Source organism: Zalophus californianus, chromosome 9 (genome assembly GCF_009762305.2).
Source record: "Zalophus californianus isolate mZalCal1 chromosome 9, mZalCal1.pri.v2, whole genome shotgun sequence".
NCBI classification, from domain to species: Eukaryota; Metazoa; Chordata; class Mammalia; order Carnivora; family Otariidae; genus Zalophus; species Zalophus californianus.
The window spans coordinates 134358042-134370164 of NC_045603.1; the positions used below are offsets into that span (position 1 = coordinate 134358042).

Consider the following 12123-nt stretch of genomic DNA (forward strand, 5'->3'; position numbering starts at 1 on the left):
TTTAACCAGATGACAGTGAAATTAATTAGTTGTGTGTCCACCCTTCGTAGATCATCAAAGGAAGATACCAAAAGGCATAAGCGTGTATGACATGTAGAGAATGGGACCTAGGTCACTCTACCCTCCCAAATATAGCAGGCTTGGCCCCTGATGTCTTTCTATTTGCTCGAAGAAAAGCAACTAACTGTTGAATAGGAAAAGAACATTGCCAATCCAAGACTTTATCATATTTTTGTTGCTTAAATTACCAGATTGATTTTTTTACTTTAAATTTTTTATTGTTATGTTAATCACCATACATTACATCATTAGTTTTGGATGTAGTGTTCCGTGATTCATTGTTTGTGCATCACACCCAGTGCTCCATGTAGTACGTGCCCTCTTCAATACCCATCACCAGGCTAACCCATCCCCCCACCCTTCTCCCCTCTAGAACCCTCAGTTTGTTTCTCAGAGTCCATCGTCTCTCATGGTTCGTCTCCCCCTCCGACTACCCCCCTTCATTCTTCCCCTCCTGCTATCTTCTTCTTCTTCTTTTTTCTTAACATATATTGCATTATTTGTTTCAGAGGTACAGATCTGTGATTCAACAGTCTTGTACAATTCACGGCGCTCACCATAGCACATACCCTCCCCAATGTCTATCACCCAGCCACCCCATCCCTCCCACCCCCCACCACTCCAGCAACCCTCAGTTTGTTTCCTGAGATTAAGAATTCCTCGTATCAGTGAGGTCATATGATACATGTCTTTCTCTGATTGACTTATTTCGCTCAGCACAACACCCTCCAGTTCCATCCACGTCGTTGCAAATGGCAAGATCTCATTCCTTTTGATGGCTGCATAATATTCCATTGTGTATATATACCACCTCTTCTTTATCCGTTCATCTGTCCATGGACATCTTGGCTCTTTCCACAGTTTGGCTATTGCGGACATTGCTGCTATGAACATCGGGGTGCACGTACCCCTTCGGATCCCTACGTTTGTATCTTTGGTAAATTACCAGATTGATTTTTAAGTTTCAGGGTCTCAGCTTGCGTATCTGTAGACCTTGGGACTGTCGCATCCTGTCCTGTATTGTCTCTAAGTGTTTTACATGCTCCTTTTGACTTCCCAATGGAATTATGTATCCTAGAGAACAGAGGGAGCAGGTGCCACTGTCAAGTCGAATTATTTCCCAGAGTTGGCTAAAGGAGTAATGAGAACATATCTTTCTGTTCCTAGAGAATGGACAAATGTATATCCAGAAAAAGCCAACCATGTACCCGCCCTGGGACAGCACTTTTGATGCCCACATCAACAAGGGAAGAGTAATGCAGATCATTGTGAAGGGCAAGAACATGGACCTAATATCCGAAACTACCGTCGAGCTCTCCTCTCTGGCTGAGCGATGCAGGAAGAACAATGGGAAGGCAGAGATATGGGTAAATATCCAGGCTGTGAGCTTCTTTTAAAGTGCTCACACCACTAGGCGATAAGCCCCACACTCGCTGAAGACTAGAGCAGAGTTTCAGTGTCATCCTGAAATTATGACACACTCGTCTTGGGTAAACAGATTCCCTACCACTCACTCGCTGATGGCTTGATAATGAGAATGTTCGTTGTAGACTGTAAAACATACTGGCATATTCAAATGTCTTGACTCCTGTGTAAGATGAAGAAGGTCTCTTAGGCTATGAAGAATTGTTATTGATCTATAACAGAAGCTCAGAAATATCACAAATTCCCCTTAATTTGGGAACCTAGCTGTTGACTATTTGTTGAGATATCACATCTATGTGATCTCTTGATAAGATATCTTAGACTAGATAAGGTGATAGATAAGGGAAAGGGCCAGCAAAGATCCACGTGAGGTTTGGTCTTCCTCCTCCATACTTGGCCAATCCCTGTCAATTTTTTTAGCCATAATTATTCACTTAGCTCACTTTGTACCAAACAATACCTCACACAATCCGTGTTGCTGCACTAAGTTTTTGAAAACTTAATAACTGTTTGGATAGTGAATGTTTAGAAATGTTAAAGGAAAGAGTGAAATATAAAAGCATAAAAAATTCTCACGAAGATTTCTGGGGTCCACAAAATGAAAAAACAAAACAACCACAAACACCAGTTAAAAACTGTTTTTAAATGATCTGCAACCCAGAAAATGTTTTCAAATGCTTTATCATTTATTCAAAAGGAGAGAATCATACCTTTTTCTTCTTATTTCCTATAACTCAGATTCTTGAGAACTCCATACGGAACATTTTTTGAAGTTGGTTTCAAAATGGGAATGGTGGAAACCTAACAACTAGATTTTTGTGTCATTTTTAAATTTTTGACCTAAAAAAAAAAAATCAGTACTTTTAAGGAGAGTATATATTTATATACATCTTTGCTGGTGACACTAAAGTAATCTTTGAAGATAAACATATACCAAGATTTTTTTTTTAAGTTCCCACACTTAAACATGTTTAGTAAATATAGCCCAGCAGTATCTGTGGCACACTTCTGTGTCTGGTTGGAGAAACGATCATGGAAACAGATCTTGTTTTGGGGGGTCTGCCTAGGCAGGTAGAAGAGGCTAAATAACTGGTAACATCACAATGTGGAAAGGTTTGCACAAATCAGGGAGTGGGAGATGCCAGCACTTAGCTCAGCTAGAAGAGATTAATTAGACCAAACGTTACCTGGTTTTCCACTCATCCCTACTTATTTTCGGCTTTCTGCCGCATTTTTTAAAAAAGAGTCACCAGATCCCTAATTTTTAAAAGTAGCATGCTTTTTGGGGTGCCTGGCTGGCTCAGTCTGTGGAGCGTGTGACTCTGGATCTCGGGGTTGTGAGTTCAAGCCCACATTGGGTGTAGAGATTACTTGAGAAATAAAATCTTTAAAACAAAAAAATAGCATACTATTTGATTTCCTTCTCAGTTAAATGGATAACTAAATTTTAAATTCTTTGTTTAGGCTTCACTGATGAGCAGATTGGTTTTCTATTTATATCTCTTTAAGTTGTATTCGATTTCTCGCTTAGGTGTTTTCTGATTTTATTCTTGTCAAAGTTTTTACTTTTTTTTTTTTTTTTTGTAATCTAGGGTTATTTAGCCATAAGCACTTGGTGACCTTCAGATCCTCATTTTACTTTAGCAATCTTTTTACATTTTACAACTTTTTTCCCAAGAATATCTCTTAGTTTACTTTCATTTATAGTGTTTAAGGGCCAACAGGATGCTCTGGACTTAGATTTCCCCTTGCTCTATTGAAATCCACTTTCTTAAAAATAATTTCTCTCTCTAAAAAATGTCCACAGGGGAAGGGGAGGGAAAACAGAATGGGAAGAAATCAGAGAGGGAGACAAACCATGAGAGACTCTGGACTCCAGGAAACAAACTGAGGGTTACAGAAGGGAGGTGGGTGAGGGGATGGGGTAACCTGGCGATGGTTATTAAGGAGGGCACGTGTTGTGATGAGCACTGGGTGCTATATGCAACTAATGAGTCATTGAACACTACATCAAAAAGTTAGGCTGGCTAACTGAATATAAAACAAAAAGATGTACCCAGGAAAAAATATATCTATTTTCTGAAATTTGCCCTTCATCTCCACAGACTCCATCCAATTTCTACACACCACACTGAGACTTGCCTTCTGCTTTCCCAAGTTTCGACTGTTCATATGATTACCTCTTGTTCGCTCTCAAAAGCATGATGCAATGTGATTTCCTATGAATACTGTTTTTCCAGCAGTTTTGGTTCAATTTTACCCATCACCACTAAGTCCCGAATATTGATGACTTTGTGGTCATCTGGTACCAATTTTTCCCACTTCGCTTGGGAATGAGCCCGTTATTTCTTGCTCTTCTAGTTCCCTTTTTGTCCCCATCTTTATTACTTGTTCCATAAACCAGAGAACAAGGTGTATATCCTTGATGTTAAAAGCACTTTTCTCATTGATCTGTTTAAGCTAGTGTGAGGGTTTATAGTTGACCAAGCAGTAAATGCTTATGTTATCATAAAATTCTAATAGTTGTATGCTTTGATGCTATTATGTCAGCTTTGCAGAGATCCTGAAAGGCTTAGTGACATGCACAAGGTCACACAACCAGTAAATTATTTAACCACAATTCAAATTTTGGTCCTGGGTTCAACCAGATGTTTCTTACTATTTCTCAGTTATTCTCATTAACCCATGGGTGTAATGATCAATAGTGACCTTCAATTCACCTGCTGATTCTTTTGAGTATACTAATGCTCTAGTGCTATGGTTTAATATGTTAGCAATAGTAGTCAAGTTATCTTGGATTTGTCATTTTCCCCCATGTCACGTCACATGATATCCTGCATCATCCCTTTCAGTGACACTGTTCTGGTCTCTTCTATGTAATGATACTGAAATATGTATTTTTATCCATTCTTGGACTAATCTAATCAAAATTTCCCTTGGTAGATCATCCAGCACTTTCCCAAGGAAACAGTGTCTCCTTATGAAAGAAAAACACTGCTCCCACTTCATGCCCTGGTTAACCTAGAGGCATGTGGGTGGGCACCCTCAAAGCAGGATCCGTCTTTCCTTCCAGAAGACCTACCGCTCCCCCCAGTTAGCTGGTCCCAGTGTCCGTGATTCTTTTGTCGTGGTGAAGATCAGAATCTGCCCTACTAACAACCATGTAGATGAGAAGCAGCAAGGATATCAAACAGAAACTGTTTTAGGATTTTGTTTCTTCCTCATGGAAATTTTGACGTCCAAGTAAAGGTAATGAGTTGCTGAGGTGTTTTAATAAAAGGAAGGTTGTACTCATGGATGTTCTGATGATAACCATTCTGAGTGAAATGTAAGGAGGCGGCAGTCTTGGGCTCTACGTTGGAAATCTCCTGCTGTCATTGCACTTGTCAGTTACTATGTCATCAAACTTAGCACTTGTTTCACATTCTGACTGATATTTCTTTTTTTTTCCTTCTCTCAATCAGTTAGAGCTGAAACCTCAAGGCCGAATGCTAATGAATGCAAGATACTTTCTGGAAATGAGTGGTAGGTGACATTTTGTCTTGTTTGGGGGTGAGGAGGGCATGTCCTTTCTCCTCGTGTGCAATCTATTTGACTCTTGCAATAGCAGAGAAAATAATTAGGAGAAAAGGGAACACAGGAAGTTTTCTCAAAAGTTTTCAGTGGTGCTCAAATATTAGTTGAAAATGTGCTAGCTGGGCCAGATAAACAGAGAGATAGAAAACGTTTCTAGCATTTAGTTTCTAAATAGTGTGAACTCATGTGCCCAGTGCTTTTACAGTCTGTCCGTATTTTAGTTTGGAAATGTAACGTAAATACAAAAGGCTCTGTTTACATGTCACGAGTGATAAAACAAGCGATCACAGTATCAGCAAAATACGAAATGAATAGGAAACCAGTAAGTATTTTTCATAATGCTTGTAGCAAAATAATAATGCTTCAGGTTAGTTGCCTCAAATCCTTTTAGGAACAGGCAGGAGAACATGCATTGCTAAAGAGTGTCATTTCCACGTGACGCACAGACATGGATCACAGAGGTGACACTTATGAGCAGGGCGCTTGGTGTCTGTGACAGCCTGTCCATTCCTCCTATTGCATTTGTACTGTGTCATCAAAGTGCTGTGCAAACAAATCAAATGTTGCTACTCCTAAAATCCTAAGCCTCAGGATGGATATGTGTACTTACCGATCACAAACTGATTTTATTTTTTCCTAAATTAGTTTTACTACCAAGAAACAAGTTTTAGTTTAGAGATTTATGGTGCTTTCTGGGTTTGGGCTCAACATATCCAATGTCCTTGAGTCCAGATTCAAACAAGTACATTGAAAAAATATATATATTATGAGATTATCAGGGAAACTTGAACCCTCACCAGGTATTTGGTGATGTGGAGGCATTGTTATTAATTTTCTAGGTGTGATGATGGTATTGTGGTTCTATTTCCTAAAATGGGTCCTCATCTTTAAGACACATACTAAAATGTTTATAGATAACATAACACCAGGCATTTGCTTCAAAATAACCCATTGGTATGTGGGTGTGGGTAACAGATAGCATGTAGTGGAAAATAGTAGCCATGGACTGGTCATTATTGAAGCTGGATGATCGGTACTGGGAAATTGATTACAGTATTTGCTCAGCTTTTGTATAGATTTAAAAATTCCCATAATAAAGATTTTTTTTAAGAAGAAAAGGATCCCTAAAGAGGCAGCAGTACAATCTGAACTTCTCTTTTACCCCGTGGAGGCTCTAGATACATAGAACACGGCATTGTACCATTTTTTAAAGATTTTATTTATTTGTTTGAGAGAGAAAGTACACAAGCAGAGGGAGCAGCAGAGGGAGAGGGAGAAGCAGGCTCCCCACTGAGCAGGGAGCCCAACATGGGGCTCGATCCCCAGACCCTGGGATCATGATCTGAGCTGAAGGCAGATGCTTAACCAACTGAGCCACCCAGGCGCCCCAGCATTGTACTACTTCTCAGTTGGCCAAATGGTGACATGGTTGTAGGAGCTGGATAACAAGGCTTGCATAGTAAGTGAAAGTACTGCCCTAAATGATAATGCCAATACTGTTTAATTCCCTCAAGAAGAGGAATTATGTTCTTTTAGTTCAAAACATGATCGAATGTAAATTGAAGGAAATTGTCCATGAGAATGCCAAGTGTTTTGGGTAAATGGTTTAAAGACCACTGCTTTAAGAAACAATTTCATGGATATCTTTCCTATTGCTTCAAAACTTAAATTTTCTCTTAGAATGAGAGGGAACATTCAGGTGGCGCGAAAACAATGATATTTCACAGACAGAAATTACACAAATCCAGGAAGGTTTTTTTGTTTAAGGGTAGAATTTTGTCATGTTTAAAATTTTTTGTATCTAGACCCAAATTGAGACTCCATTTCTAAATTTTTATGTATCTAAAAGCTCTAATTTTTAACAAACAATATTGTGGACTAGCCCAACTAGAAAATTCTTTATTGATGACAAGAAGTATAGGATATCATTCTATTTGAAGAATATTATTATATATAAAAAATAGTTTTCAGAAGTATTCAGAAAACCAAGACATGAGTTCTCATACTCAAGGAACTTAAGCCTAGATTGGAAAAGTGGTACAAACTAAACAATTGGAGAAGAATTTAGTTCCAAAGCACATAAATACTGATTAACCAAGAGATCAGTATGAGTTGCCTTCATTCCAGAAAATTCCATAGAGTGGACATTAAAGGATAGGCAGAGTTGAACTTGCAGACAAGAGGGATAGCTTTCTAGGAGGAAAACATGAAGATTTGAGCAAAAATATAAATGGATGCAGAACTGTGAGACCAGTCTAGGCAGATCAGAGGGCCCCTGCTAAAACCAGAATGAAGAATCTAAGACAGATCTTGGAGGACCTGGAAACCAGGCAAGAGGAGGGTGTAGACCTAGGAACAAGCAGTCACAGGTCATGATATGATGGATGGAAGTAGTGTTTGGGGGAAATTGCGTCTGAAGGAATGCAGGACAGATCTGGAAAGGGAAATAGACTGATAGAGAGAGAGCCTATAAAATTTCATTTTTGCAATGGAGAAGTGATGAGAACCTGGTCTGGGGGCATGGTTATAGGAATGAAATAAAAGAAAGAGCCCAAAAGAAAATCAGATTTCATGGCAGTGTAGATGAAAGGGTATGCCCATTATGAATACATAGTTGAAGTACTTTATATTTCTTTAAAAATGAAAGTTGAATGAAGGGAAAAAATGTGGATGATGTTCCTTAAAATAGTTGGACTAGGAAAATGATAATAGCAGTGGTAGGGATGGGAGATATGGGAAGAGAAAGCAATTGGGGGAAGATACAGGATTCAGTCTTGGATAACGTTTACGATAATGTCATGTCTCCTGTACCCTTCTTTTATGGAAGCATCAATATTTTTCTACTCTACAGGGAAGCAAATGGCTACTGCTCTCCACACACAAATCACTCTGTTCTCTCTCTTTCAAAATCCTCATTCTGTGATTTCTGTAGTAGATTAGTTTGTCTTCTTCCCCTGCTCTCCTACCATCATTCTTGGTAGCTTTAGTGTTCACTCCCACCTCATATTTTGACACCTTCCTACACTTCTCTTTATCCATTCAAAAACCTGCAGGGACACCACAGGTTGTCACTTGGAATTCTCTACTGTTGAGGACTCAGAGTCAGACCTTTCTCTCTCAGAGCTCAACCTCCTCCTCTGTCAATTCTGTCCTCTCCCTCACCCCACTAGCTACAGGAATCTACCCTAATCTGGTTTCTTTCTTCACACCTTTTGTTAGCCCACATCTGGCCTTGACTCCCTACTTTGCCTGACGTCCACAGCCCTTTCCAGCACTCTGCTATCATGAGCGCCCTCTTCTGCCAAAAAATGTTCTGATCTCCAAACCTTGCATTCTTCCCTCTCCTTCTCCAAAACTTTCCTAGAAAAAGCCATGCAGCTGAGTCCATTACAAACTGTTGCTGGTAGATAATGTTCTGATGTTCTAGACTCATATACTTAACCCCTTAGTGGATTTCTCCAAGTAGATTTCCTACATTACTTTAAATTCAATATGTCCAAGATTACACTCACCATTTTCGCCAGTAATCTATTCTTTTGTACTCACTATCTCAGTTGATTCTTACTCCATCCACCCAGAAACCTGGAAGTAACTTTTATAGCCTCCCTTTTCTTGACCTCCCACATTAATCCAACAGTTTCTGCCCATGTTGTCTCCTTAGGATTTTTCAGTTTTCCCCCTGCTTTTCATCATCATTGCTTCTTGCCAAATCCCAACCATTCTCCTACATGGCTGCCCAAATAAACTATATAAACTCTGTTCTAAATATGCCATGCTTCTGTTCCTCCCTTTGCCCCTGCCTACAGCCTTTCAGTGTTTGCAAATTAGCTACAGGAGATATTCAGACTGACCTGACACCTACACATCTGTGTGTGACCACTGATGTTTTCTGCTTCATACTCCACACTCTGGCAGTACATACATTCTCAGAGACCTTATCTGAATGTACCCTTGTACATTCTCTTCCATCTAGAGAGAACATCTTTTGCTTTTCCCCGCCATAACTTCTCCCATACATTGGTAGAAGTTATTTATTCTTCAGAACCCAGCCCAGAAATCACCTTTTAGTACCTTTCTTGTCCAACTTTTGTCTTTTTCTTGCCTCCACCTATCTATACCTGCCTTAACTGGTGTAGTTTCCTTATGTCTGTCACATAGCATCCTGTGAATATTTCTGTTCTGACTTTTACTACAGTAATTTCTTGCTGGAAAGCAATGGCTGAACCACATCTTATTTGTCTCTTTAACTCCAGCACCAGGTTGCATGCTAGGTACATAGGAGGTACTTAATAAATGTTCATTGAACTATTCATTTAGACTCACCCTGGTATTTAGAAATTCCTTTTATTTTCTTTTGATTCCCATACAATGGCTATTCCAGAAATTCCCATACTACTCAGTCTCTAAGGGTATCTCATTCTTCTCTCACTTTTGGAGTTTGGCCTTGCCCCCAGTTTAACTGGGAACGACTCTGTCTTCTGTCTGTCTCTGTACTTTAGAGATAACTGCTGCTCCCTACACTTGCTTCCTGCTCTTTTGCCTCAGAGACAGTCCCTCCCTTTCTTGGTCTCCTGCATCAGATTCCTAGCAGCTACGTACCATAAGCTCAGTAGCATCTTCAATGTTTCCCTATCTCTTTGGTTTCATTGCCAAGACATACTGAATTAAGCCGTCTTGTCCAGTCTGGATTTTTTTTTTTTTTTTTTTACCCTAAGAGTCTGGCTTATATTTTGACCAATCCGCTAAGTTGCTTTCTTCAAGAGTATTATTCTTCAAAACAAATTTCTCTTTCTTAGCCTCCAGTTCCCTTGACATCTCTATACCAATGCTGAAAAACCCATTCTTTCTTGGCTTACCCAGTGTGATACTATTTACGTTTTTCTCTTAATTTTTTAGCTGCTTCTTCATGGTCTCTTTTGTAATTCCTTTTACTACCTCCTAAAAAATATGGGTGTAGATATCACCATGTCTATTCCAAACCATCACATACTGTTCTTTGTGTGAGTGTCATGTCTCCCTGACTTGACTGTTAGCCACTCAGAAGTTAGGGATAACATCCCATATTTCTTTAGAACATTCAGCATAGCAGTTTGCTCAGAGCTGCCCAGGAAACATCTGTGGTTGACTGATTACAAACAAGTGATAGGTTAGGCTAAATAAATAGATTAGGAGCCATTACTACAAAAGAAATAACCAAACATACAAAAACCAATAAACTTATTTAAGCCAATAAACATAGGAGCAAATTACTTCAAAAAAAAAAAAAAAAACGTAAATACCAGAAGAATTCAAGAAATTCTGAGTTTTTATATAGTTGCTCTCCTGTAATGATCAAAATGGTTAGAGGATAAAGAAAAATCAAAGGAAGGCCCAAGGGGATAAATGTATTTCTAGCACTTTCTAACATTTTAAAAAATTTACAACATTACAGTTTAAAGCTCAGACGATATATATATTTTTTTTACAGTAATACAATTAGGGTTCCCAGAATAATTCACTTCTATTGCCTGAATTTAAAAGTAATTTTATACTTTATTTCATTTCATATGGACCAAAATAGAAATGAGTCAAATCTTACTGACAAACCACCTACTACACCAGTCACAAGTTGTAAATAGATTTGCTTATACCAGAACTTGCAGAAAACAGCAATTGCCTCAGTGACCCTGAATTTAACCCCTCACGCACTAAACCTAATTTATTTCTAGCTCAGTTCTATATAAAAAGGCCTACATTACCTAGCCTTAAAGTATTAGGCAAAGTATTATGTCTTATCTGTGGAACTTTTTAGAGTTATTCGGAAGGCTCTGTATCTAAGAGTTTGGAGTCGCCCTAGAGCAGACCTGTGGACCACTGTAGAGAAAACATTAGTCATAAAATGAGGCCTGGGACTTGGATGAATTCATGCCCCCCACCCTTTATCTCCCCAATGTGTTTCTAGTCTGGCCACTATTAAGGGTATGGAAAATAAAGTACCTTGGCAGGGACATTTGTCTCAAGTGTGCTGTCATACCAGTGCCACTGCTTATCCAGAATGGAAGTAATTTAGTTTAAATATTGCTAACTCTTTATATTTGTGAAATATGAGCCTCTTATTCTTGCTAAAGCTCCATTTTTTTATGCTTGTAAAAATATAAGAAATATAAATCCAAGATTCTTTCAAGCTATTTAAAAATTATATTAGAAGTTATAATCATAAATTATCCTTATTTTAGTAATGATAATTATTTTTTATATTTATTTCTTGTTTACCATTTTATTCTCTCTTGCATGCTGGAGTTGTTATCACGCTTTTGAACCATGACTGCCTTGCTTTTGTGTGTTTTCTTTGGGTCTGGTCTTCAGCCAGGGAATCATTAGTATTCTCAGAATTCTACCAGCCTTTTAGAAAGATGTTATCTGGGCATGGGGTACCGTGGACAGTGACTATCACAGTACCTTCACCAATACCCTGAGTCCAGAGTGAACTGAAGAAATGTGAATGTGATGATTTGATGTAGATGACTAGATAACATCCAGGATTACCTAGATGTTAAAAAACAATTGCAGCCATCTATTAATTTCTGGCTTTTTCCACACTGACTGGTGTAGTAGTCTATAAGTCTGTAGCTGGTGCACCTGATTACTATGGACATCAGGAACCAGAGCATAAACAACTTTCCAAAGTTCTTTCACCCTCACACAGTCTGGTCAGTTCCCCTCAGTCTACTGGACCCTGCCCATACACAACTAGACAGAAAGCATCCTGGGAAATTAAAAAAAAATATGCTGTTTCTAAATTGCTGTCAGTAACCACATTATTCTCTAGAATTACAGGCAGAAAAGTATTTACCACTTCCTGCTTTATCTGGCTGACTCATCATTGACAATGAATAGGAGAGGTTGATAAATACTTTGAAAGTTCTGACCTCTGGTTTTAAAATCTGAAAGAGAATAGCTCAGCATAGTCAAAGAGGAGTGAGGGATTGAGCCAGTAATCCAACCTCATTGTTTCAACCGTATAGTAATACACCCTATGATAATTCTGTATTACAGAATTAAAGAAAGAAGCTTAGTGCTATA

The 12123-nt window shown here is 38.7% G+C and overlaps 1 protein-coding gene across 5 annotated transcripts in view; it reads left to right on the plus strand.

The window, feature by feature from the left end:
- PRKCQ (protein kinase C theta) overlaps window positions 1-12123 on the plus strand; it is a 175666-nt gene that overhangs the window by 52860 nt on the left and 110683 nt on the right. For all 5 annotated transcript variants that reach the window (XM_027595466.2, XM_027595470.2, XM_027595467.2 and 2 more), the window contains exons 3-4: window positions 1228-1427; window positions 4950-5010. In XM_027595466.2, coding sequence (XP_027451267.1) covers window positions 1228-1427; window positions 4950-5010 — 261 coding nt within the window. The remainder of the gene's footprint in view (window positions 1-1227; window positions 1428-4949; window positions 5011-12123) is intronic.